This window comes from Anomalospiza imberbis, chromosome 15, assembly GCF_031753505.1.
Source record: "Anomalospiza imberbis isolate Cuckoo-Finch-1a 21T00152 chromosome 15, ASM3175350v1, whole genome shotgun sequence".
Lineage (NCBI taxonomy): Eukaryota > Metazoa > Chordata > Aves > Passeriformes > Viduidae > Anomalospiza > Anomalospiza imberbis.
In genome coordinates this window covers 5,012,916-5,040,788 of record NC_089695.1, presented here as the reverse complement: position 1 = coordinate 5,040,788, position 27,873 = coordinate 5,012,916, and the positions used below count along the sequence as shown (strand labels likewise).

The 27,873-nt window shown below is 38.7% G+C and overlaps 1 protein-coding gene across 20 annotated transcripts in view; it reads left to right on the top strand.

Annotated features, from left to right (window-relative positions):
* Nucleotides 1-27,873, top strand: part of TENM2 (teneurin transmembrane protein 2) — a 1,085,256-nt gene that overhangs the window by 836,259 nt on the left and 221,124 nt on the right. For all 20 annotated transcript variants that reach the window (XM_068205619.1, XM_068205638.1, XM_068205636.1 and 17 more), the window contains one exon: nt 26,816-27,025. In XM_068205619.1, coding sequence (XP_068061720.1) covers nt 26,816-27,025 — 210 coding nt within the window. The remainder of the gene's footprint in view (nt 1-26,815; nt 27,026-27,873) is intronic.

Sequence of the window (27,873 nt, the reverse complement as noted above, 5' to 3'; positions counted from 1 at the left end):
AATTCACATACTTTTTATTATGCTTCTAACAAATCCCTGCCATGGTAATTGTGTCATAGACCTGAGATTAAAATCAAGTAGTCTCACCTCTTGTGCTACTCCTTAATTTAGGAGAAATAAGAAGGAGCCACAACAAGGCAATAGAACCTCAGAGCAGATCCAGTGAAATACCTGGTGCTCCATGTTGCCCTCCTGGTGTAAGCTTTGTGCAGCTGGGCCTATTTCTTTCCCTGGTTTACAGCTTTGAACAGGTTTAGTAATACATCTGGCCAGCTAAAAGTCCCTTTTTGAGTGTAAGACACTCTAAATGTCAGGTTTTGCTTAACTATGTGACAAAATCAAATAGCATGCCTGCAGAAATAATGATATTATGTGCATCCTTTGAAAATCTGAGGTAACAAGATAAGTTATGTCAGTTGCTATTGCTGTAGGAAGTCACATTTCTTCCAGGATATTGTACAGGTTTGTTTTTTTTTTTTTTTTTTAGTCTGAGCACATATGTCTCTGTGTGTATATATATTTATGAAGTAGAAGTTGTCATTATGTAATAGTGTGATACTAGTGTCTAACTATTAGTAGAATAAATTATGAGGTTAATAAGCAACACAGCACTAAAAGGATAGGAGAGGTCAGGTCTCTGTTCTGCCATGGGGTGCTTTTGCATCCTTGAACTAGTCTTTTTTTCTTTTTTATACAAAACTAAAGTAGCAAAGTATACATACTGGAGGGATACAGAAATAGCAGCACTCACAAGACTTTTTAAGGCAGAAATAGTCTCAGTACCTTTTAAACTAAAGTACCATTCTACTGCAAGTCTTCAGCAGAAGAGAGGAAAAACAGTTTTCTTTTTTTTTTAATAGGAGAAGAAGAACAATTTTTCTTCCTGGGTAGAGTTGGTTGGAAAGCTATGAAACCTCATCAGTTGGATGAACTTTATGCTTTTCAGTAATAATGTACGATTTCTTTATTTCTGTGCGTTTGCAAGAGCTGCGACTAAAGGGCACAATCAATACTTTTATCTATTAATTTGTTAATAATTGTGTGGAAATACTAATTAAATCCAGTCTAAATAGCTTATTTTGCACCCATCTATCCCTTAGTGTTTTTTTAAGGCTTCTGGTGTGCAGTGTGAGTGAGTTCTGTGTGTGTCAGCAGAGCAGTGACCTCATCACTGGTGTGAAACTGAGTAATTGTTGGTTTGTTTATAGAACGTGTTTGTGTTTGCAGCTTTTCTGGCACATATATATTGGCCTCGTTATGCTTTGACCATAAAACCCCAGATAATTGTTAGGCAATGAGAAAACTACAAATAATAGGAACCTCACCACACATACACACACAGGAAGTAGTGTTGTAATATGGTTCTGTGAGTGCTGTTGTGTCGTGTCCTTGACAAAAAACCAGGTTTGATGGATTTGACATTGGATTCGTAGCTTTCATTATCCAACCAAGAATTGCCTTTTAGATATTCACGTTGTAACTTGCATTACTTTGAGCCTTCTGGCTCATGGAAAGCTGGGTTATGGAGAGCTATCCATGCACCTTGTGTTGGGGGTGTTTTTCTGTGAGAGGTCCTGAAGGCAACGCCGCCACACTTAAATCAGAAGTTGTGCCACAAACTTAGGGCTTACAGACAAGCCATGTTCATTGCAGCTCGTTTTGGAAGCATCTTCCTACATGTAGACTGTTTAACATGCCTTACTGGCGTGGCAGAACATGCTACCTTTTGCAGAAAAACTGCACATGATATCCTCTTACAGAAAGTTATTGTAAAGGAGTTTCAGGTTACTGAGATGAAGAAAACAGGTGACACCAAAGACAGCAAATGGATCTGGTATGTACAGGCTTTTCCTTCCCAGTCATGCCATCTCTCTTTAATATTGACGAACATTAGCAAGATTCTAGTTTATGAAAACAGTGTAGCAATTCGTTTTAAAATAATAAAAATAATGAAAAATCAGCAATTTCCTTATTGAAAATCAGGGATGGGAGTGGTTGCATTTATTCAGTGGTGGTTTGCAGAGGCATCTGGAGGAGCACCCTGCTCCTCCTTCCAAGTTTCAGAGGATTTTGTGCGAGCAAAGCGCTCACATGGTATAACTTTAATTTACTTCAGTCAGCTTTATAGATACAGAACGAGATATCTAAGTCTCAGGGGTGGTAAATATCTGCAGAAATGTGGCAAAGATAATTTATTGTTGTATCTTAATTAAAACTATAATTAACAAATAAACATTTTGCTAATAACATGCTAACAAATTTTCTGAAAGGTAATATAATCACAGACTTGATTCCTATTTTTCCTTCACAGTCATGTGTTTCCATTGGCATAGATTAAAAGTCATGTAGGTTTGGGTTTGAGTTTTTTACTTAATATCATCATAGTTAGACTCTGGACCAGAATTTCTAATTAAAGATCTGAAAGTTTCTTGGACCTGGAGGAACTATTGCTTTTTTGCTCTCCAGTGTGTGTTTTGAATGAGAAGTAAGTGTTCTGTCTGCAGCCTAAAGTCAGAATGCAACCTTTTAGCATACTTTGAACAGAAATAGAAGGGATGGGTATCTGTTCTGCACTACAGCAACAGTAGGAAGTATAAAAATAAAATATTTCAAAGTGGCTCAGGCAACTGACAATTGGAAATTAGAAGTCCTTTATAAAAATGGAAGGGGGTGTATTCTAAGATATTTTTACATAAATTATATTTTGCAACAGTAGAAGACTTGGATGAAATGGTGCATTTGTACACTGGCTGCAAAAACAAGTTGGTAAATCAGATTTTTTAAATAGTACAGTATTATCTGATTTTCACAGATTATTCAGTTTTAAAAATACAATTGTTCAATTAAGCCACTTAGAACTGTTTATTTTGAAAATCTTTTACACGTGTAAATGGCTTTGTGATTCTAAGCAAATTGGAGCTCTGGGAATGTAATGCATATTTATTAAATGTTTTGGCCTGTAGAAAATGTTTTCAGAGGCCTTGTTCTCCCACAACGTTCTGAAAGTGCATGCCAATAAAAGAGCATCAACTGTGTGCGGCTAAGAAAAGAATTGACCTGGAGGAATTAGAAGAGGTGATAGAAGGACATATTTTGGCTGGCAAAGTCAGGGCTTCATGTTTAATTTACGAAAACATTAAACTTTTCATGTTTAATTGAAAGGAACAGTAGAATGTTGGGATTTATAATCCCAGTGATGCTATGTCAGAGCCACACCATGGTGGCACGGCTGCTGTTCGGGCTGCAGATGTATAGAAACATTTTGCTAAAAATGCCTTTATTTTTGTTTCTGAGGGGGAAAAAAGGGGGAAAACAGCTAAGGCAGCAACAACAAAAACAACACATTAGGCATGCACTACTAGTCTAGCTAATTCTTGCAGTGCTATTAGCAGACATTTAGGCAAATCTATTAACATTTAGCATCAGCACAAATGCATTCTGACTTTTCCTCTTTCTGGCAAAATATGCATGGCCATTCAAGGGAGAAAAAGGATTTTGGAGCTGTTTCTTAGGTAGTACAGCCTAGATGGGGAAAGAGGGTTTAGGAAATTGTGGCTTTGAAAAAGAAACGTGACTCAAAGCTGTTCCTTAAAAAGGGAGAGATGTCCTAGAGAATAATGCTGATCAGGTGTTTGGTTGGCATGGTCTGAGCATCACCCCTGGTTTTCATTTTTAAACAGCTCTTCAGCTTTCAACTTTTCTATCTAAGTCTTAGGTTTTTTTTAATGCTTGGAATTTGGGAATAGCTTTTCCAGCTGTATACAAAGTTTTTTTTAACAGTCAGGTTTTTTATGCAGTCTTTTTTAACTGCATCCATTGTGCAGTTCAAGGTAAGAATATATTTTAAAAAGTTCATTTTCTAACATATACAGTCAACCATACAGCACAACAGGCTGAATGGGTAGCTGCAGTAATTGTCTTATTTTTGGCTGTGAAAAAGTGCAAATGTTTTATTATAAGTCATAAAAAAAAAAATCTATAGAGTACACATATTGTAATGTGATGCTGTAAATGGGAACATTCTTCCTAATGCTTGCTGAGGTATTTGGTGGGTTGAATGATGTAAAAAATTAGATGAGAGAAAATTCATCTTAAACTTTGCAATTAAAGGAAAATATTTTGAAAACAGTTTTCATCAATTCTATGTATTACAATTATTTCTTTAAGGGCTGAATGCATACCTTTTAGTCAAGGGCTCATCATTTTTTAAACGGCTTGCAGTGAAGCCCTTATAAATTTATGATCAGTGAAATTACATTTCTTGTTTAACAAGGAAAACAAGCAAATCATCATTATTCATCTGTTGCTACTTTTAATAAATTCAGTTTGCATTTTGTTGGTTATCTTGTTCTTTGAGCGACCCACTAGCCACTTGATATCAGAAGGAGAATTTGTGAGCCAGAATAGAGGAGTCCCTGTGCGTACTGAGTTATTACAGATACTTGTGTTTCCTGCTCTCCCTGCTCCTCTCCTCAGTGCCTGTGGCTGCTGTTAAATCAGTGTGACCTCTTGGTCTTTTGGAGACCCCAGTGCTCCCAGGGACATCCATAAATCTTGATACCTGTTCAGTCCCTTTTATTTTTTCCAGCTGTGTAAAGCATGAATTTTGCGAGAAAAGATTTCTGACCAAGTGTAGCACGCATTTTTTTCCCATAGTGAGAGTAGTCTATATTAATTTCTGCTATTCTTCTCTGTCTGCTACTCCACTATGTGGGCAGGTCTGATTTTCCTCTTCATTTCAGTTCTTTATATTGAGTGTAATTGCTGGTGGTGGTGCAGCAAATGAATTACTAAGTCTTGTCTGGGTTTTTATTATGTTGATTTAGGAACAGGTGGTGTTGTAGGACAATGCAGTTAGAATGTCTGGGGTCTGCTGTAGCAGAAGGTCATGGATTTTATGACTCCACACTTCTGGTTTGTCCTTTTCACCTTTTCCACTGTGGTTTGCAAGTTTTTCCCCCACCCAAGACCCCTTTGCATCCTTCAGCCTCAAGGAAGGTTTTATGATCCAGGGCTGTCACCTGGAGGGGCCTGTGGCCAGGACAGGGGGATGGATGGATGGATGGATGGATGGATGGATGGATGGATGGATGGATGGATGGATGGATGGATGGATGGATGGATCCCTTTGGTACTCTGTCCCACCTCCCTCCCTGGGCTGCCTGGTCCTCTCCCACCCCTGCAGGACCCCACGGGGACCCAGCTGCAGGAGGAGGGGCTGGTACCCCATGGGGAAAAGGGAGCAGAAGCTCAGGATATGCTTGTGAGCCCATGGGGTTTAAAATTCCCTGCAAGCATGGAAGGGTTCCAGGGTCATTGACAGCTGGAAGGGGAGGAAGTGCAGAGTTTCTGAGCTGAAGTGAGGAGCTCTGCACTCCCTGCATCTTCTTTCACTGACTGCTCTCCAGATGAGTCTTTTGGTTAGGTCCTTATTCACCTTTTAAAAATTTTATTTTTAAAATTCTCTGTGACTTATGGGTATAAGATGCTGTAACCATTCTCATTTTTTTCAGTAAATATACTGCTTTTGCTTGTTTAGTGATTCAACTCCTCAAGCCATTGCTTTGTTTTATAATTTTTTTAATAGTTTCTTCTCTTTCAGTGAGAAAGGCAAGAATCACATTTATATGAACCAGATACTTTGTTATGCTGACACATATTTTGTACTTACCAAGTACAGATTTAAGTGATTATTTATATAAAACGTGTGAGAATAAATTCTTTCTCTGCTTGTCTCTTGAGACTGAAATTCATGATTCTGAATTTTTCTACATCTAGCAGCTAATGATTTAATTTGTACTGGTGGCAGTTTAAATCCTGTCACTGCTCAAATGACATTGACTACTGCTACAAAAATACACAACCATCAAATTTTCCCAGATTGTTGTTTAAAAAAAAAGATTCAAATGCTTAATTTCTCAATTGGATATTAATCTTGTAAAGTGAACTATTTAAATGTAAAAGAAGAGTAAATAAATTATTCTTCAACAGAATCCTTCAATGTATCTCAAAAGTCAAAATTTTTCTGCATTGCTAATGTTATACTTCTGTGTTTCAGAGGATTTGGGACCTTTTAAGCTGTCTTAAAATTTATCTGCTACCTTTTGACACATTCTGGAAAGGCATAATGAACTTCTGTTGAAGGCAGCAGATTCTGAAAGTGTTCAGCAGTGTCAAGCATGATGCCAGAAAGAGTGCAAAGTCTTTTAAGAAATCATAACAAAAGTTGGTCTAGAAGTCCCCCCAAAGTTTTCTGAATTTTCTTTTTTGACTTATATTTCACACAGGAGCTGATTTTCTTCCAGCACATCGTTATGTATTTCAGGGATTGTTCTGACACCATCATGGACACCTCAGAAATTGAAGCCCACCTTAGAGCACAGACTGAAGTTATTGCTGGTTTTAAAACATTTGAAGAAAAGGAGATTTGGGGTAAAAATGCTTATTCTAGTGAGAGAGCAGTGCCTGCAGTCCTCCCAACACCACTGAATCCCAACACCCACTTAAGCCTTTACATGTGGGGTGATGGTGGGCAGAGGCAGCAGCAGCAGCTGGGGTTACTTCAATAATGGCTCTCAGCTGCTTCTCTGAACCTGCTTGTTGTCTACAGGCAAAAAAATAGTTAAAGCAGTAATTTTCCTCTGAAGGATCTCAATGTATAAAATTTTAACCGTGTGGAAAGTTTGAAATGTCGATGGGAGCCCGTTGTTCTGCTCAGTGGGCCGGAGCAGACGCAGCTCTGCGGGGTTTACCCCGTGCTGTAGCTGCTCTCTTTAGGGTGCCCAGGCCCTGGAACATCTTCCTGGAGATGCCCAGGCCTGAGGCACGGGAACAGTGCCCTCAGCAAGGGGCTGTGACTCCCGAGTGCCCGGGCGCTGGGCCAGATGGGCACTGGGGGTCCCTTGCCATGGAATAGTCCAGCCCGTCACAGTGCTCCTTCTTGGTGGGTCACCTTGCTCTCAGTGACAAGGCAGTGGCTCACCTGTGCTGCATCCTGCTTTTAACTGCTGTCCAGAAGCAACAACAAAGAGCAGGTTATTGCAGAAAGGCATCCTTAGGTCCTTCTAGGTTGAGGAAAAGCTGTATTTTCCTGGCTTGTTCCAGGAAAACATGGCCAATTTTCACCTGTTTGTGGAGATATTTCAATCTGAATGCTGCTCTGTTAGACTGATAGAGGTTGTTGAGGCTGATGGAACAAACTGAGCTTTGACTTACATGAGAGGCAAACTCTGGCTGAATGTTAGCAATCTAAATATCAGAACGTTTCTGCAATCACACTGTCAGCTTCTCGGGGATGTATCTGTATTATTAAACATAATATCATTGTTAGAATAAAGCCTCTTTTCTGCCTGCTGTCTTTGAGCTGGCTGCTGTCCTGGCCTGTGGTGGTGGCAGAAGTTAAATATGCATGGCTAAGTTTTAATAATACTAGGCAAGGAATGAGCTGAATACTATAAACATTTTCTGTCCTAATAATTTCTGTAGATAGGAAGGCCATAGCTATTGATGTAGTTGTTAATTACTTGGGGTTTTTAAGCCCATATCAGGGGTATAGTTACTTTAACAAATCTTAATCTATGTCTTTCAGTGGCAATATTGAATTTTAAAAGTAGTAGTTACTGGTTGCAACATGACTTCGTTAGTATACAGGAAAATCATTCCTTGGTGATTAACATCTATTCACATCTTGGAATGCATTATGGGCTCTAAATTATCATAGAAATTAATGCAATCTTCTTAAAAGGGTTTAAAATATGGTAATAGATACAGCATGCCAGCACCTGCAGCTCAAGGTTCCAAAGTTATTTAAGTTGGATATAATTATATTTATTTTGCAAGCATCTAAATGAGGGGAGAATAAGACACAGAGTTTAATAAAAATTGAAAATATAGGCACTCAATTAGAGGTCAAGACTTTTAAAAATTCTCTTTTATTTAACCAGAATATTGCTATTCCTGATGCATATGAAACACTTTGTCCATTTTAAAGTTTGAAGCCTGTGGCAGAATTGTGACATTCCTTGCACTGACTTCATACTAGTGAATTCAGTCAACTGTGTTTCTTTTCACTGGTAAATCAAGGAGGAAAATTTATTACACAAGTTTAATTTTTCAAGGCTGCTGCTTCTCACCTGTGCACTATGCTCATATTTTTTTTAAGGGTCATTTTCAGATTAATTTTCCAGCAGTCTAAAAGAACAGTATGTATGGAAAAAAAAATAGGGCAGTTGCTTGTAACTCAGCTTCTGGCCTCTCCTGTTGGAGTAGCAGGGAGCAAACAGTGGTACCTGAAAATGAGCAGGTGCAATTAACCTGGGGCTGATGTCCTGTGTAGATGTGGTAGATGGATGCATAAGTAACTTGATCTAAACTTGACTTCAACTCCAATTCTGCAATTAAATTAACTGAGCTAGCCAGTAAATGACAGTGAGGTTTTTTTGCAAAAGATTATATTACATACATATACATATATACATATATATGTGTGTGTGTGTGTGCATATATATGTGTGTGTGTTTCTGTTAAGTATGTGTGGCATAATAAGTAAATATCTCCTTATTCCGTGTCTTGTTACTCTCTAGATGTTTCATTGAGTGAGTCCCTGCCTATCTTTAAGATAACAAGAAGACATGCTGACATTTGATGGCAGTGTTCATTGTGCGTAAAGTGGAGCGTGTACAGCACATTAAGTGCAGCGTTGGAATGCCAAGAGAGATTTACAGATAACAGAAATTAGCAGAAAATGCTTCTTATTACCAGTAGAGAAAAGCTGTGTTTTAAATGACAGCCAGATGCTTGTTTACTGTGATTATAACGTAGTGGTAATATTCTGTCCTGTGGGCATGGCAGCCACTGAGGGCGTGGGGAATTCAGGGACATTCCAGCCTCAGCCTGCTTTCTTTTATTTTCACTTTTTCTGAAGTAAAATGGTGAACTCCTGCTCACAGTGCCAACTAGTAAGAAGTAACATAAACATGGTAGCTGTTTAATGACAGGTTTTGGCTTTTGGGGGAGGGAGTGTTGGGATATGTGTGTTTTGGTAGATGTAGCACAGAAAAGTAAAATCTTTGCAGTATCATTAGATTACCATTCATAAGCACTTCTGTTTCAATTTTCTCAACATTTCCTTGAGCACTAGAGGCTTTTAAGCATCTGTTGATATTGTATGATGATCTTAATGAGATAGAAAAACAAGTGTTTTCTGCATAGAAATGAGTTCAGAATATTTCTGTCCCATTTGGAAAGAAGTTTGAGTTACAATGTAGTCCTTATGTAGATATCTTTGTCCAGCTGGAACACTTGAGATTTACTTTGGCTGTAAGTTTCAGACTAAAAGTGAAAGAAGTGAAAGAGAAAAGGGAATAAAAATGAAGGGATTAAAAAATACCAACACACTACATCCTACAACAAAACAAAAAACAAAGAAGGTCAATAGAGAGTCTAACTACTGATTCGTTCAGAAATTGAAGTAATTTTTTTAAGTGAAATTGCTCAAGCCAACAACTAACAGTTCATTAGGGCAATTTTGCTAGTATTTGTATCTCTTTTAATTGGTTTTAACCTTTCTCTTTGTATGGAACTATTAAAAAATTATGCAAGAGTATATTTAGAGATACAAATTTATGTTAGCTTGTGAATTGCACTGTTTTAATGAGGCTAAAGCAATAAAGACTCTCAACAGATCCTGAGGTCCACTAATGAATTATTGTGTCGTGCTTCAATATTTAAGTTGCTGTTTAAATATGAAAATATTAATTTCTACAGTTAGGAACCATTCTTGAATGATTTACCCTTTCTCAGGAATATGTGTGCAAATGTATTTGAATAAAAATCAAAGAAGTTTTTCTTCTTGGCAGGAGGAAGGTTGAAGTGGCTGAAATAGGGAAAATGTTTTTAAGGTATTGCTGATTGGAAATAAATAAATAAAACAAATGCACATGTGTGTCCAAATACATTTACTCAGGTAGTTCAGGCATGTCTCCAGAAAACTGATCATTAATCATATGTAGTAAAGTTACAATGAGAACTTAGCAATTTGCAGCTGTGCTATTTCCCTAATGCAAGGTTAAACATGTGGTGGATAAGTAAGTGCTAGTTTTAGTGAAGTGTGGATAGTAATTATCACCAATTGATCTTTCCTTAATGGCTTCATTTTTTATTTCTTTTACTTGATTTGATAGAAATCTATTGTGAATCAAGCTCAAAATTGAAAGATGGTGCTTAGGATTTACCATTTCATGATCATCAAGATTTCTAACTTTAGGCCTTAATTTTTCCATTTTGTCCATTTTATTACCTTGAAAAATATCTGAAGTAGCAACCTGAAAGTGGGCAAGCAGTGATTCCTCTGGTTCACATCCACATATGCATTAAAGTTGCTATCGTGAGCTGTAGGATATAAAAATAGAATTGGTAAAGACATCTATGATTGCTGATGTATTCCTAAGGGAAACTGAAGTTGCTCATGAAAGAAGTATCACTCCTCTTCCACTTAGGAGTGCTGAGAGAAACAAATCCCAGGTAGTTACCTTCCCTTCACTCACAATTCACATATCATTCACAAGGGAAAACGCACCATCAAAATAAAATAAGTATTACTTTCTGTGACACACAGCTACATTGTTGGTCTGAAAGTTTTATTAACATCTCACATTTATATATTTTTATGATACTTTTAAAATAGTGAATTATGAATGATGGAAAATACCCTCCAGTTTAATTGAGAACCATTATGTCTAGTAATTGCCAGTGATTTCAGAAACAGCCGTTGTTCTCTGGCCTATTAACATAATTTGAATTTTTTATTGCACTTCATAACTATCTGTTGGAGTTAAAAAACAGGCCCATTTACTGAAGTGTTTAAGAACAAAAGCCCCAAATGGGCTGGATTGTGATGTATTATTTCTATTAACCAACCTTGCTGGAACAGTTTTGTACATCAGTTTTTGATGGGGTCATGACTTCTGATAGAAGAGAAGGGTGGATTCTCTAGTTTTCATTTCACTAAGTGTAGGTAAAATGGTATCTTCTAAAATTGTCTTTGACTCTTTCTTACATATCTACTCCACTTATTCCTCAATCCCACTTTTATATGGTCTTCATGGTAGCTGAGAGAAGCATTATTTCAGCCTTACACACTTAACAAATTTCATCTGTTCAACATAGCAAGTTAGCAAGGACAGAAGAAAACTTGGCCCCTTCATTGTTCATAATAGTTTTAGATCAAGACTTTTTTTCAGCCCTGTGATTTGTAGAGAAAACAAGTTCCTTATCTATTATGCTTCTGTGTACTGCAATAAAATAAATCATTGAAACTTGCTGTGTTATTACTGGTTTTCCCAACACATGGTAACATACAGCATGGTCTCATTTGTGATTGTAAAAACCTGCACTGACAGGAAGATCTCCTAGTTGTTCCTGTTTCTGTCAGCATTCTTTGTAGAAATAGTTTTAAGCATGTTTTTCTTTCTGGAGCGTTTAGACCTCAAGCCTTCAGGTAATCTTCTCAATTAGTCCCTGGGGCTGTAGAGACAGGAAAGTGAAGTTCTCTTAGCAGCTAAAATTGCAGGTTCTTGTTAAAATTAAGGTTTTAAGCAATCTGGTGTTGCAGGGGGAAAAAAAGAGGGTAGGAACAGATAAAAGTCCTGGACTTTGTCTGCTGGTAAGATGGTGAAATATGTGATCCCCTTTTCAGAGAGAATGGTAACTAACTCTGTAACCCTCTGGCAGTGAACACTGCTTCTCTCTATATTGAGCCTCTCTGTCTTACTAACTTCATCTACATTCCCCTCAAATCCATCAAACCTTGTGTTCAGCCTTTGAAGGGCCCCAGTGGAAAGGCTGAGAAGATTTGGAGGACAGAGGACAAGGGGCTGGGCAGAGAGAGGGGACAGGCTGTGAATTGCTCTGACCTGAGCCAGTTGCTTATTTAGAGCATTCAGTTAATAAATAACTCCACCCATCACCTATTGCTTCCTTCTGTGGCAGAAAACATCTTATATTGCCTTTTATATTCATAGTCAGAAAGCACATACCAGAAAATTGGTACAACATATTGAGGAAAAATCCTACTGATGAAAAGACAGGCTTTGCTGTGAGCCAAGTGAAGCACTTCCTAAGCAGGTGTAGAGGGTTGTTTGTTGTGTTTGAGTTTATTTTGGAGGAAATGCTTTTCCAATAACTTGACCAAGCCCAGCTGTAAACATGAATTCCAGACATGAGGTTTCTGCAAACTCTGAGCAGCATCCACGTAGCTGAGAGGGCTGTAAAAATCTCATGCATGCCTTGGCCTGTGGCAAAATTTAGATTTGAAGAAGCCCAGAGAATTCTGAAGATTTTTTTCTCTAGCTATGCTTTAGATAGGTGCAGTGGAATGAAATGGAAATTTTGTGCTATGTAAGTGATCTCCTAGCACTGAAAATCTCTCAAAAGTCTAAAATAAATGTTATATAAGTATGGTTCTTCGTGCTTTAGTGTAGGAGGCATCTTTTGGAAGAGAGCAGGGAAATCACCCTTAATTAAAACTGGCAATCTGGAATTGTTATATTACTTTTATGATAGTTTTTACTGTGGGCTCCTGGCTATTGTTACTAAAGCAGAACTTAGATCATATTGGCATAAATCAGGCTAACTGGTTTTGCCTTGCAGGGCATACTTTTTAATACCTCCAGCTTGCTGGTTTGTTGATTTTGGGTTTGTTGTTTGTTTTGTTTTAGTGACATCAATGTCAATAAAACATATCACTTCCCTCTCATGACTCATTAGTCAATTTTTTTCTGAAAATAACTCAAAGATCAACTCTTGGTAGTGTTGGGACCCCACATATCCCAGTGTGCATACACATATACTTTTGTGTGTGTATGTCTATATTTGTATGTGTTTATATAACAGCCATATAGGTGGTATACCCCTAACTCTTATATATTAACTGAATTTTGGCTAGGTTTTTTTTTTTTTTCACCTATTACTTGCAGCAAAGTAAAGGAAGATCCTTTAATTGGGGCCTGCCTGAGAAGGGTTACCAACAGTAGCCCCTTGCGGAGGGTAAACAGCCGAGGTTTTCCCCTCCTAAGAGACTAGTACTCTAAAAAATTTAACATGTATTATTTTATAATTAATCTGGAGATCTGGAGCATTCTTTACTCAAAAGATAGTGAATGCATCCCATTTGAGTTATAGTGTTTGTTATGCTGGCATAATGTAAGGATTTTTAAAATACACTGCTCAAGATGGGACTGGTGATTGTATATTTTTCACTCAGTCTCTGTTTCAGGCATTTTATCTATTTCCTTCCGTGTGCTGTGGATCAAGAAGATATTAGGTCTCATACAAAAGTACAAGCAAATGCCCAGGGATTTTCTTGTCATTAAATTTTACAAGGTGTTAATTACAGGCAATTTTGGATTATGTTGCAAATTTATAAGTTGTTACCAAAGAAGAAACTGAGGATTTATTTCTCTTTCAATGACCATTCATTTTCTAATATAAAGAGAGTGATGTATTTACTCTTTCACGTGTATATATAAAATGTCTATAAAATAATGTATATTCCATGTATGCTAACGTGTGTATGTGATTAAGCTTGTGGGGTTTTGAATGTCTTGCACTTTTGTATCTTTTAGACTTAAGGACAAGAGTGGGTGATCTCACTAATAACAGTAACAGAGTCACTTTCTTTGTTATTAAAGGAACATGTCCTGTGTTACCCATACAAGATTACTAATTTGGGGATCTTAGGGCTTGGTCTGACTTGCATTTTCTTTTGCTCTTGTACATTGTTGGATTTAGTATATGGGGATATAATAAATAATGGTGTTAAGCTTAAAAAGTCCATGCCAGTCTCTGTAGTTGTAGCACCTAGCAGGTGTTTAATGGCTGCTCTAACTCAGCAGACAGTAGTTCTGTGTGCCACTGGTGTGAATTGTTGTGGGGCTAATTCTGCAGTCCATGGTGAACCTAAAAACTGAAACAGCATTGAGCACAGTAGAAAGGTTTTGTAGGTGTTGTTGGTAAAACCTAGTTACTGTGTGTAGAAAGTTTGAAACATGTCAAGTGTTGCATACTGTAAGTGCACATTGTTTCAGTTATATACCTGTAAAATTGCATAGTGCAAAGGATGTTTTTCTGCCCTATTTTTCTGCCTCACTGCTTGCAGGTGATGCCAAGGTAGCGCCAAAATTAGCTGTGGTGTGACCTGGGATTGTTCTGCAATTGTTTCATCTGAATGTGAGAGAAGCTGGCGTGTTTAATGTGGGACCAAGTTCTAGTTGGGAGAATTCACTTTCTTCATACATTTATTTGTAACATGCAGCTATAAACACAGTAGTTGACCTCCTCTTGCCTTAAAATACCAGCATAAATGAACATTTGAAATATTTATCCAGAGATAAGAAATTCAGACAAGTTAGAAGTTGTTTTTCTGGTGTGGAGACCTGACATCAAGCAAGGGTAAAAAAGAAACAATCCTAGATTATTTAAGTACTTTTTAATGTTGTCTGTCTCCATTGATAGCCTGAATTTTTGACAGCAAAAGCATTTACAGTTCTATGCAGTTCATCTTCCTTGACTGATTTCTCCATAAGCCTTCAGCTGAGTTTAGTTATGACTTATAGCTTGAGCATGGCATTTGGGAAAAACAGAAAAAGTAGTATAAATGTAAATGTGAAGAGCTACAGCTCATTCTGTTTTTGAAATTGTTGGTGTGAAAAGAACTCAACAGTGTTTTATTTAAACAAGGTCTGCTTCAACCTTGATTGACTTGCAGTAAATTGCCTGGTACGAGAGGCAAAAGGAAGTGGATAGAAAAATGGCAATCAACACCAAATGTTTCACATATTGATTGACAAGCACCAGAGATGTGCTAGAGTAAGATAAATTGGCTAACAGAGCCCATCTTGACAGCTCCTGAGATGGGAAAATTGTTCCTGTTAATTTGCTGCTGGGACCTTGTCATTTATGGGGATATATATTTGAGTGCCTTCTAATGGTGTAAACAAACTTTGGATTCCTAAGTAGCATATTTCAGCTTCAGTTGCTTTAATTTCTCTTTGTCCATGTATTTCTGGGCTGTAGTTTTAAAGTGCTTTAAGATTGAAAAGATGAGAGAAACTGTCATTGTTTTAAAGATACAGTTTGTGCCGAAATACAGAATGAACTTTCAAGCTATTCTGTAGCCTGTTTGATTTTCAGTGGGGTTTTGCTTTGCCAAATAGCATGGGATAGAGCCCATTTGTTGCAGGGGAAGAACATGTATCTTTATTCCTTCATTCTGGCAATTTTAACTGTATCTATAATGAAAAGATTTCTTACCTTTTTTACACATCTTGTTTTGTGCTTCCAAATGTCTTTTTATCAGGTTACATGTTATTTCAGTACTGCAGAATCAAGATCCATTTTTCATGTAGTGGCCTTTCATGTCTGCAATTTCTTTTCATTAAAAGGAAATTTTAATTTCCTGTATTGGTCTCACGGAGTGCCATTAATTATGGCAATACACAGCAGTGGTAAAATAATTAATGGTCTGATCACTGTTGTGTTGCAGTCTGCCACTCAGGTTTTATTTTGGCTAAATCTTTTCACATAAAGGGAAATTTGATGCAAACTTTCTCACTTAAGAATAAATATTTTTCAGTTTTCATGTAAGATGTGGTCTGTAGACTGTAGTTTATATTCTACTTTATTTGAGTCTACTTCCCAAACTCTGAACTAGAAATCACTTTTACAAAGATGGAAATATTTCAAACCTTATTCAATACTAGGAGAGAACAAAGTTTTACCTGATTATTTGCAAGTGATTTGATAGGTTGTCCATAATCCGATGCTGGGGTACTTTGTGTATTCCTTACCATCTTCACCATAGAGCTAGATCTACCAGAAGACATCAGAGAGATTTTAAAGGGTTAGGTAGGCCTAGCTCATCATATGTGATGGCATTTCACTTCCCCTTAGATTTTAAACTGCACTTTGGGTCTGGGCTGTATTCCTAGACCTGAGCAGAGAGGATTATCCTGCATTTAATGAAACACAGCAGCCTGGTGTTCCAGTCAGGAAAAGACTGCAGCTGGGGGAGCTGCTCCCTGCTCAGAAGCTTTTCAGGACTTCAGAAAACTGCAGAAACCCTGGCTGTGCTGAAGGCAAAAATAGAGTTTACATTGACTGACATGGAGGTTTCACTGTGCTTTGCTGTTAAATGCTGGGATGGTTGTTCAGCCTGGAAGGAGGATGTGTTACAGGTGTGGTAACTTCTCTAGGGGCACACAGAAGTTCAGTGTAAAATACCACAACAGTCTTAAACTTCCGCAGTGCCTGTTAAATGTTAAAGGAGAAAGGATAGCTACCTGAAGTGCAGTGAAACAGAGGGAAGTTAAATTCTGATATGCTTTTGTGCTTTGGAAAATCCCACCAGTGACAGGACTGGAAAGTCCAACTTTTAGTGTGCTTGTGCACCCAAAACTCCTGCTAAGTCAGTATTGGTGGTGTAAGAAATGCAAGGCTGGATGTTGAGAGAAGAAACCAAATGAAGCAAGGAAAATGTAAATCTCAAGATTGTCATGTAAATTTAAGTATCAAGAATAATGGAAGAATAATTCCCATCATCCTGCTGCTGTTCTGACTGCACCTCCCTATCTGCCAGCACTAAAATAAAAACACCTCTAGCGTGTGTCACAGCAGTGGGATAGCACTAAATCAGAAGTGTGCTCACCACACATTTAGAAAGCAAATAGCAACACCATATTTTAACTGTAGGTGGAACCAAGAAAAGTAGACTTTAATAGCCTGAAGCAGAATTAGCCAGAATATAGCACTGGCACATGACAGAGCAGATTTTAAGCATATTATTTAAATTATTTGGCCATTTACATAATGTGGGTCATGTGAAGCCTTGTTTTCATTTCCCATTTTTCCTCTAGAAAATGGAGCTGCTTTTTTTAGTAGGCTGCAAAGCGTTAACACAAATCCCATAATCATTATCTAGCTCCCACCAGTTAGTACTAACTAGGTACCTCTCTCACAGAGTTTGTTAAATAATTACAGGTTGGAGTTTTCTCATGTTTGTTCAAGATATTATTTATCCCACCTATTAGTGACTCCAGGCACTTGAATTGCTGAGTGTTGCAACGTCCCTGGAAATAAATTTCTCTAATAGACATTAAGCCAACATTCAGGGGTATATGCAGTGGAGATGGTGTGAGTTGTTGTTTTAACAGTGTTTAGAATTTCACTAAAATAAGGTGAAGTGTGGGAATTCAGGGCATCCCCGTGGCTGCCCTGGAAGGTCTGGAACCCTGGCAGGGGGTCAGGAGCCTCACTGTACAGAAACCCGAGAGACACTGTCTCTGCTCTCTATCCATGGAAAAGAGCTTTCAGTCTTTCAGGATGAATTACAAGCTCTGAGTGTTTGATATAAGTAGTAATTAGTGTGGCACGGGTGCAAAAGTAGAATTTTAGGATTCTAGGTAAGGGGTTCAAAGGAGGCAAGATGGAGGAAACTGGGCGTGCCTTGTACTTCTTCTACATGCCCTCCATGTTTCACTGTGGTGTTGGCATTTTTCTGTTGGTTTGGGCTGGGGACACACTGTTCAACATGGGCGATAGGTATTGGCACGTTATTGTAAATATACCACACGTAGTTTTTGGTATATAATGTTTGTAACATCCCACTGAGGAGCAGAGCCCCACACGCTGTCCTGCGAGACAGACCTGCTGCAGGTCAGAGAGAAAACATTTTAGATAAGAAGAAATAAACATCCTTGAAAACCAGCACAGACGAATTACGACTCCTTCTTTGGCAGCGGGGCTGAAAGACAGAGACTTTCTACAAAAGGGATCATTTAAATATCACAGATCCCGACAGTGAAGGTAAACAGAAGGTGTTTGGATAGTGGAAAAAAGTTTGTAGCCCAGCTCAGTCTGAACTCCTGGTGTCCCCGAATGAAGATCAAATCAAGTACTTCTAGATTGATCTGAGAGGGAAGATTTCACAGGGTGCCTACTAATTACCTACCCAGAGCCTAATTACCACCCCTTTGTTAGTGGAATTCCCTGACTTGAATTTAGCTGGTAAGACTGATAAACAGGGAATTTTCTTTCTTCCCAATTTTTAAAAGCTGTACATATTAAGTTACCATAAAGTTCATTCACATATGGTTGTGGATCTTCCAATAAGTTTCTTCTAAATACATTCCTAATCTTAGAATGTTATTTTTGTCCCACAAGGAACAGGCAGCCCATAAGTTATTACAATTTAATGTTAGTTATAGTTAGTTCAGTAGAACCTTTTTTTAGGGAAGTTAAATTAATTCTGGTTGGTGTGAATTTTGCTCCCATGGATTTGTCTCTGTTTTTTCTGGCTGAATCAGAGGTAGGGTAATATTAGAGGAGACATTTTGACTTTATGAGTGATGGGAAAAAATCATTGAAACAAATTACTGTTTTCCAGCTATGAAGGTATCAAACATATGCCAAGTAATCAGCTTGTGAGTGTAATAGGTTCATGAAGGAAAAGGGTTTTCTAATCTTATTCACTGATGTTTTTCCCGAGACAGCAACAGCTTTTATAAAATGAGGCTTGTAACTTCTCATTACAGAATCTAATCTGCCCAGAAGACATTGAACAGCTGCAGAACCCTAACATCTTCTAGCTGTAAATTGCTTTTATTATTTATCTTTGTTTAACTAAAAAAGAAGGGGGCATCAGATGATTTAACAAGACAAGAATTAAGTGACATTAGCTTTTGACAGCAGCAAATTATTCCTTTACATACTGAATTGGTTTAGATAATTCTGAAGTCATGACCGTCTCCTTATTTTTAATATCCAAATTTCATAAAACTGATACATTTTGTAGATGAATTGCTTAGAAAAATTAATTTAACTTCAACACTGGAAGTCAGAAGTGATTGATTTCCAAGTTAGTCTCATTCTCCTGCAGAGTTTTTGCAATGATAATATCTTCTGTTGGTACAGTGATTTCCATATTCAAAGATTACACATGTGCAGTACTGCAGAAAATATTAATCATGTACAGAGGTCAAATGGTTTAAGGAAGATAACAAAGCTTAAACAAGCTTCTAGAATGGATCTGTAATAAAAAACCAGGGATCAGGACTTGGTGGTGGTTCTTCATCGTTCCCTTTTTTATTATCTACAGCTCTCAGACTGTATTCCTGGTTGTGCAGTAAATGGTTTTACTTCAGAGGAGAGGGAGAAGAAATATATTAAATATTAATATATTTCAATGGTTTGTTATTTTTGTTTTTTGTAAAATAAATAATTTTAATTTTTTTCATAGCAAGTGTTGAGAAAACTAAGCAAGATGTAGGGAGTTACTAATTTTGTTAAATGGGAGAAACACAAACCTGTGAATTGCCTTTGCTGATTCACTTGTATAAATCACAGGTGATGACTTACTGTGTGTAAATTTTTTTTGCTATTCTCTTTCAATTGTCTTTCCTTGGTATGATGTGATGATATCAGCTGCATCCTTAGTGGCCCTTACTATTCTGCTGTGATGCAGAAAAACACCTTAACACATCAGAAAACAGGTCTGGGCTTTTAGAAAGACCATGTTTTCTCCTTTGACTTTGTGAAAATCTTTTTCTTAGCTTGGCTGGTTTTGTGCCTGTTTGCTTTTGGAGATAGGAGCTTCAGGAGGACTGGAAGTACTTCAGTGATAACTCTCTGTCATCCAAATCCTGATTTATGTCTTTATCTTTTGCTCTTTTGAATCCTGTTTACCCAAGAGAAGAAGTGCAGCAGTTTAGGCAAGAGGAAAGGAGCTGAAGAAAATGATCACAGACTGTTTGATTCCTTTCCCTCTTTTTCTCACTTACTTCATTTGGGGCTTTTGTTTTGTCTCTCCCCTTTGTGATGCCTTAAGTTTTAACTTTCATATCTTTCAGATTCTGTGCTGCTTTAGTGTGTAGCTCTGAGCTTCAGAGTGAGTGTTAGCAAGTTCCCTTCACAGGGTAGGAAGACAAAACAATCCTTTTCCAGCTTGACCAAGGACAACTGTTACAAGCTCCAGGCCCAAAAAGTACAAACATATAATAAACAGCATTATAAATAAATGGTGAATTGAAGAGAAAAAAACAAGGAGGATGGAACTTCATTACCTAAAGCTATAATTGGACAATTAACTCCAATATGCAAATGGACCAAAACATAAAAGTGAGAGACCTTGTGACCGGTCGTCCGGATTTTGTGACCATCTTGTATTCAACATGGGTTAGCCCTGGCCAGGCTCTTGTACTGCCCAAGGTGGATCCATTAAGGCCTTTTAATAAATCCCTGCTTTATCCTTTAACTCTGTCTAGCCTCTGTTCTAGGTCAGCCTTCTCAAGGCATCACCTGAAGTGTGCAGTCTGCAGTCAGGTGTTCAGCGAGGGCTCTGCGCAGCTGGCTGAGCATTGCTGCTTGCTCCTGGGTGACTCCCGGGAGCTGTCCCGCCTCTCTCCCGGGAGCTGTCCCCCCTCTCTCCCGGGAGCTGTCCCGCCTCTCTCCCGGGAGCTGTCCCCCCTCTCTCCCGGGAGCTGTCCCCCCTCTCTCCCGGGAGCTGTCCCGCCTCTCTCCCGGGAGCTGTCCCGTCTCTCTCCCGGGAGCTGTCCTGCCTCTCTCCCGGGAGCTGTCCTGCCTCTCTCCCGGGAGCTGTCCCGCCTCTCTCCCGGGAGCTGTCCTGCCTCTCTCCCGGGAGCTGTCCCGCCTCTCTCCCGGGAGCTGTCCCGCCTCTCTCCCGGGAGCTGTCCCCCTCTCTCCCGGGAGCTGTCCCGCCTGTCCCGTCTCTCTCCCGGGAGCTGTCCTGCCTCTCTCCCGGGAGCTGTCCCCCCTCTCTCCCGGGAGCTGTCCCGGGAGCTGTCCCACCTGTCCCTCCTCTCTCCCGGGAGCTGTCCCCCCTCTCTCCCGGGAGCTGTCCCGCCTGTCCCGTCTCTCTCCCGGGAGCTGTCCCCCCTCTCTCCCGGGAGCTGTCCCCCCTCTCTCCCGGGAGCTGTCCCGGGAGCTGTCCCGCCTGTCCCCCCTCTCTCCCGGGAGCAGGCAGCACAGACTGCTTGCCTCTGGGGGGAAGAACTTTCTCCCCTGAGCAGAGCTTTTCCTGCTGGGCCTCAGCTGGCTCTATTTGTGCATAGAAGCACAAATGCCAGTTTAGCTACAAAAATCATACATGCTGCTCCCCACCCGTGTCAGTTAACTGTAGCAATCCACCAAGTATGAAATATTTATGTTCCTTGTGCCACTTAGGACATTATGTATTTAATTTATTAAATAGAACTCTGCTTGAGACAACCCGAGCCAGTGGTGAGCAGTTTTGTGCATGCATGTTAGAAGGAGATATTTTTCTTCTTTTGCAGAAGGCAATTTTTCTGGGGAGGAAGGGGAGAGTCTGCTGAATGTGCTGTACCTCAGGAAAGTTTCACATTCATCAGCTACCTGCTTAATTTATAGTGCTTTGCACTGCAAAAATGTGCATCTTACTTATCTAATTGTTTCCTGACACATTTAGCAGCTTTTCTCACTCTTTAAAGTGAATTTAGCAATGCTGACAATGTAGGTGCTTCAGTTTGGGCTGACTTGAAAACGTAGTGTGAATGTGTTAGGTGGAGGAGGGCTGTGGTCCTTGTTCTGATTCTGTCCAGCTTTCCTGATGGAAGGGAGCAAAGGAGGCTGAGACCTGATCCTTCTCTTTTATCACCTCTAGCTAATATCCCCCCAGTTCCATTGCTAGATAGCCCTCTGTGTATAATTTTGGTATAAATGAGCAATACAGCAACTGCTGTTAATGATCCTGTCCATCATATAAGTCACTAACATAATTTTATGGGATTACTTTGCACAGGGTCCTATACTTTGTATTGGTGTAACATGAACATCAGCAGCTTCAATCAGTAAATGTCAAAATCTTAATTGCCAATTAAGTGTTTTACACAGTGCTTCTGATGCCATCCGTTATGAAGAAACAGCTCTTCTGCTTTCACTCTTTGCTTCCTTCGCCTCCTGCATTAACACTTGAATGCTGCCACGTCTTCCAAAGAGCTGATTTTTAAAAAGTTATCTTAAAGTTTCCTTTCTTTCTGCAATCTAACCTGACAAGGATTGCACAGGGAGACATTGGCTTGGGGTACCTTTTCTATCTGAGCCCTGGTCCTTATGACCAGAGCTGTAGAACAAAGGGGCTTTATTGATAGCAACATATGTGACTAATTTAGCTTTTACAGGGTATTTATGTTTATTGGCTGCTTGGCTGGCAGATATCCTTAGAGAAGAACAGAACAGTTCTATCATAACCCCTTGATTGTGAAGACTAACAGCTGTTAAATGTTTTGAAAGCTGATCTTGCTTATAAAAGACTTTACATATAGGAAGATTTTCTCTCATAAATATAAGTTATCAATGAATATATGCTGCTTAGGTGTGTGACATTGGTGCTGAAAATGCACGGGGTTGAACACTCTGCACAGTTGTTTGCTGCACATGTCTATCCTTAGAAGAGAGATTTTGCTAATGGAAAAAGCTTGAGAATTCCATTACAGATACAATAAGCTTTGACATCAGTGTTTACCACTACAGTGTTTACCACCAAATGACAGGACTTACTGGAATGAGTAACTTAAGAGTGTGAGATGGCAGCACATAGGTTGTGATCTTCCCTCCTGTCCAAATTAATGGCAAAATAGCTATTTAAGGAGACTGGATTCATCTTTAGACCTGTTAAAACAACAGATGTTTTTGGATATTATGCATGTCTATCTGGAGTTGTGTGGGTAAATATACTTCAGTATATAAAAAAGTATATAAATATGTGCGCACACATTTCGGAATGCATATTTCCATGATTGCTGCACAAAATTGTTAAATTCCAGGAGGGGTTTTTGGTTCCCTGTTTCCTGTCATGCACCATGGTGTAATATAGGGACCAGGGTATTACACACACGTGGGCTTTATTTATCCACCAAACCCTATAGGTCCTTTAAAGGAGGAAGAAGAACAGACAGTATGAAAAGTGTATCTCAAATGTCCTTCAGTAACTGATGAGCAGCTTGCATCTCTTCTTTGATTGTGTCTCTTGTTTATGTATATTCATGCTGGGAGTGATTGCAGGCAGCCTTTTTTTCCTTTGTATTTTTTTTTGTCCTTCTGGTGATGTTGTGGTCTTTCAGGCTAATAGCAACTGAAGTATCTCTTTTCCCAATGTGTTATTGTGATTGAGATGAACAGGACTCTTCTTCCCTGTCTGGGCTTGAGACATTACCAGCTGTGAGCATGGCCTGATTTCTGAATGTAGGTTCTACAGCAGATTTTAAGCCTTAAGGACTTAAAGTGTATCAGTAATTGAGGAATAATTTCATAAAAATTCCTGGGCTGGTGAAGAAATGTGAGACTGATTTAAAAGGAAAATGAAATGTAAGTGAAAAGAGGGTAGAGAAGGCCCCTGCAGCCTGAGGTGCTGTGTGGTGTAGAAGCCCAAAGCAAGCCTGAATCTGAATGAAGAGTTACCATGTTTCTTCTTCACTCTAAAAAGGAAGATAAGATAAATGACAGGAGAAAAGGGTGGGAGGAGAGGAAATTTGTTTTTTCTTCTTGGCTGCTTGCTTTTTGAAAAATGCCTTACGAATGCTGTATTCAGTATCTGTACAAGTCTTTGTCATGCATGAGTATATGCAGTATGAGCATGCATATGAACAGATATTGGGGAAATAACTGATACAATTCCCTTTTGAAAATGTAATATATCAGCTTTAAGCCTGGTTCCCTTTGTAGCATTTGTATCTGGTTTATGTTTCTTTGACTGTGTTACACAATTACATTATTGCTGTCACTGTAAGTATCCATTACATAGGATTCTGTCAATGATCACCTAGATAAAAAACTTATTCAGAGAAGCTTTAATATATTACTATATGAAGACAAATTGTAAGAACTTCTATTATGATTTAACTTTTGAAAACAGCAGTGTAATAGAATATGATGTTATCATATGTCACAGTATTTTTATAGACTGCTAGGGTAATGCAAATCCCATTGAGAAGCAATGGAAATTTAGAATATTTTAAAGAGCTGGAAAGTTTCAAAATATGACTGTTGAGATGTCTGTAGACATATGAAAGGATCTGACAAGGAGCTCAGCTTTATAGAACCTGCAAAGCTTAGTCTGTTCTTTGAAATGTTATATTGAACATTTGACCAAGATATTCATGTAAGTATAAATCAAACCCCTTATTTCTCACTTAAGAGTGTAGAGTAACAAATAAATTACATATATTATGCTCTTTATACCCTAACTGCATCCCTATGCTTTGGGACTTTCACAAGCCATTCTCTTGACTGTGGTAATACACATAGTTACCACTTAGATTAATTTCTTAAGGCAAACAAGCTTAATGGTGTCTTTCTGTTCCTGTTCAGTATTTTTTCAATTCATTTCCCACCAAATTTTACAAAAAAGTTGGATGACTTAAGAGATCCTGTGTGTTTCAGGGACTGGGAGTGGAGAGGGAGAGAGAGGATGTTTTTTAAGAGTCCCTCAAAGAGGGTAAGGCTGTACTGGGAGTTTAATGTTTAGTAGATGCAAAAAACTCAACTTTCTAGACCAAGAATGTCCCAACCACAAGAAAAGTTTTAATTCAATTTGCCTGTTTATTAAGCAGTCTAACCCGAGGATGGACTGGCAGTAGGTTCTGTGGCTCACAGGCATCTCTGTTTTGCCATTATCATGTGATTGTGGGCAGATCTTCCTCAGGAGCCAACTTCCCACCAAAATGTTGCTGCTTTTTAACAGCTTCATACCTTCTGATTCTTCTCAACTACAAACAGAGCTGTAGTAATTAGACATTTTGCCTTTTCTTCAGGGATTTGGGCTGTATTATTTCACGATGGTAACAATGTCATTAGCATTCCCGACAAAAGAATTCTTAAGGTTTGAGGGTTTCTTTCATTTCTCAATGTATTCTGCAAAAATGTACCTAAATTGCTCTAAAATACCATATGTAGTTTCCACAAAAAAATCTTTTCCTCCATCTCATACCCTCACACGTCCAACAGTTTCATAGTATAGTAATATAGTAATATATTTCCATATGATACATGCAGTCAGTGCAGATTTAGAATTTATAAAGCTGCTTCTTTCAGCTTCACAGTGTTGAAGCAGAGCCAGAATATGTGAAAATTAAATGCACACAGTGGGCACAAGTGTCACGTTCCTGTCAGAGGTGTGTCAAGCCTCAGCCTCTCTGCTTCTTTCTGCTCATTGCAAAGAAATAATTAGAAGCTGGTCTTGCTCAATCACTTCCCTGGAACGTTTAGGATATTCAGGGTAGTATTTCATAAGAATAGCATAATCATAAATAATAACAGTAATTATTCCTATCATCGATATTAGAATTATTTCCTCACAAATGCAAGTCTACAGTGAAAACATTCAATGCATATTAAATTTTCCATAGCACCATCGATTGCAGGTGGGAGTTAATATGTAGTAGCTTAAATCCATTTCTGTCATATAATATCTTGGTCATTCAGTCTTATCAATTTATCCAGGGCTAAAAATAATAATAACAAATAATCCTAAAAGTCACTTGCCTGTGTTCTGGTATTTATTTCGTTTCAAAAGTTTTTAAAGGGAAGAAAGTACTTCATGCTATTTGCTGGTACCAGGCAGTGCAAAGTTGGTGGTTTTCAGTATCTATGTGTGCCTTTGGTTGATTGCTGCATCACAAATAAAATTTATATCTGGAACTTTTCATTTTCTTGTTTTTTTCCCCCCCTCATTTAGAATTTCATGTGTGATTCCATGTATTTACCTAATGGTACAAACCTTAGGGTAATTCATATAAAGTGTGGAGTCCTTGATTCAAAAAAATGAAGGTATAATTAGAGGAAATCAGTGTGTATTTTCTCTGCTAGTCTTTCTTTAAGAATGATGGAAATAAAGATATGCCATTTTATGTAGTTTTGCTGTGTTTTAACATTTGTAGCATTTGTAGCACATCTCTGCCTTACAGACTTTGGCAGTATCACAAAGGTCATATTTTCTTACATTTAAATTATTCATGAAGAATTTCTACCATGCAGTAGATAAACTTGCAAGCAAAAATAAAACAAGGCAAAAAACCCACAACAATAAAAAAAACTATCTTCATGTGTGCATTTGATGGAATGGATTAATGTAAAGTTACGGGAGTTCACAAAAGAATAGGATGTGTTACTGTGAACATTTTTGTTGTTGACTTGATGTCACTGCTTTGTGTGACCAAGACCATATTGTTGCTGTGGGCTGAGGTATTTTATACCCATTAAGGATTGAGCTTCAGGGTTGGTATTAACCTGGCTGGGCAGGAAATTCTGCTCCTACAGCTCTGGTGAAGAAAGCAATGGGAGAGGAAGGACAGCAGAGCTGAGAGCTGCCAGCCCAGATTGCAGCTTTAGCCCATCTCTAAAGTGGAATAATTGCCTTTCAGTCCTGCTGTTCCCTCCTGTCACATCTCTCAGTGGGATCTGGGAAGGTCCACAGCATTCTTGTCTTGACAAAAGCCCTTGTAGGGCTGTTTCCTGCCTCTGAGAGATTCCTGTGCTGCAGCAATATTCCTGGTTAAAGAACCAAAAAAATCAATCAGCACACTACTATTATTTTAAGAGATGTACAGATGTGATGTAATTTCAGGAAATGTGATACAAAGGGCCAGGTTGGTACCAGTGGGGAGACTGGGGGGCTGTGCATGGCAGTAATGGAGCATAACCATGGACAGTTACAGTGCAATGACTTGGCCTGTGGGTTTTTTTCATTGCAGTCATTGCTGATCTTTGATCCCTGTGTCCTCTTTCCCAGGTCGTCCCATTCCACCTACATCCTCGTCTAGCCTTCTCCCATCTGCCCAGCTGCCCAGTTCTCATAATCCTCCACCAGTTAGCTGCCAGATGCCATTGCTAGACAGCAACACGTCCCATCAAATCATGGACACCAATCCTGATGAGGAGTTCTCTCCTAATTCATATCTGCTGAGAGCGTGTTCAGGGCCACAGCAGGCTTCCAGCAGTGGTAAGAAAATTGCAAACATACGGAGTTTGTTTGTGACATGTTTGTGCCAGTTTTATGCCTTCTTTTTGAATGTGCAAATGTGTTCCTGCATCAGCAGAAAATTGAGAGCATCTATGGAAATGGGGCAAAGAAAATCTTACTGGTTCATTTAATGGAAAATTCCTGGAAATGCAATCCATCATATATGGTGTTCCTTCATTTTACTATAGAGACATTTTTAGTTTGAAGTATCGTAGGAGCTGTGTAAAAAATATTATTCAGTTCTTGTCATCAGAGGGTTTTATTTTTCAAAGTAGGTTTCCTTCTCCATTTTGCATCTGGTAGGAGAGAAATGCACACACAATGGTTCTTTGTTCTGCATGGGCTAATCTAATATATCACTTGGTGATGAGGTTTTGTATCTAAAAATGCATGTTGCTTCTGCCAGTCTGTGTCTGTTCTTGTTTCTGAATCTGTCTGGTTCTGTACTTGCATTGTCACGTTTAACTAAGATCTGCTATTTTTCAGCAAATTAATTCTTGTCTTTCAGGCCACTGTTTTAAAACATTTGCAGCTCTATCAGTCATGGAATCTGTAGTGCCTAGGGGTTTCTCTCTTCTTTTTTTCCCTATTTTCATTTTTTTAATTTTAATTTTCATTAGTAGGTGCTGACTTTTCATTTTGACAGCCAAAAACTGAGGAGTGAAGATGCAGTCCCTTTTTAGAAATACAGACAAATCAAAAGAAGCTATTCTAGCACCTTTTTTTTTATTATTAGAGATACATGTTGTGTGTTATTTAACCGAACACAGTAGGTTTAGAGCTTCTGTGCAGTTTCTGGTCTGCCCAAGGGGTCTCTTTGCTGTAAT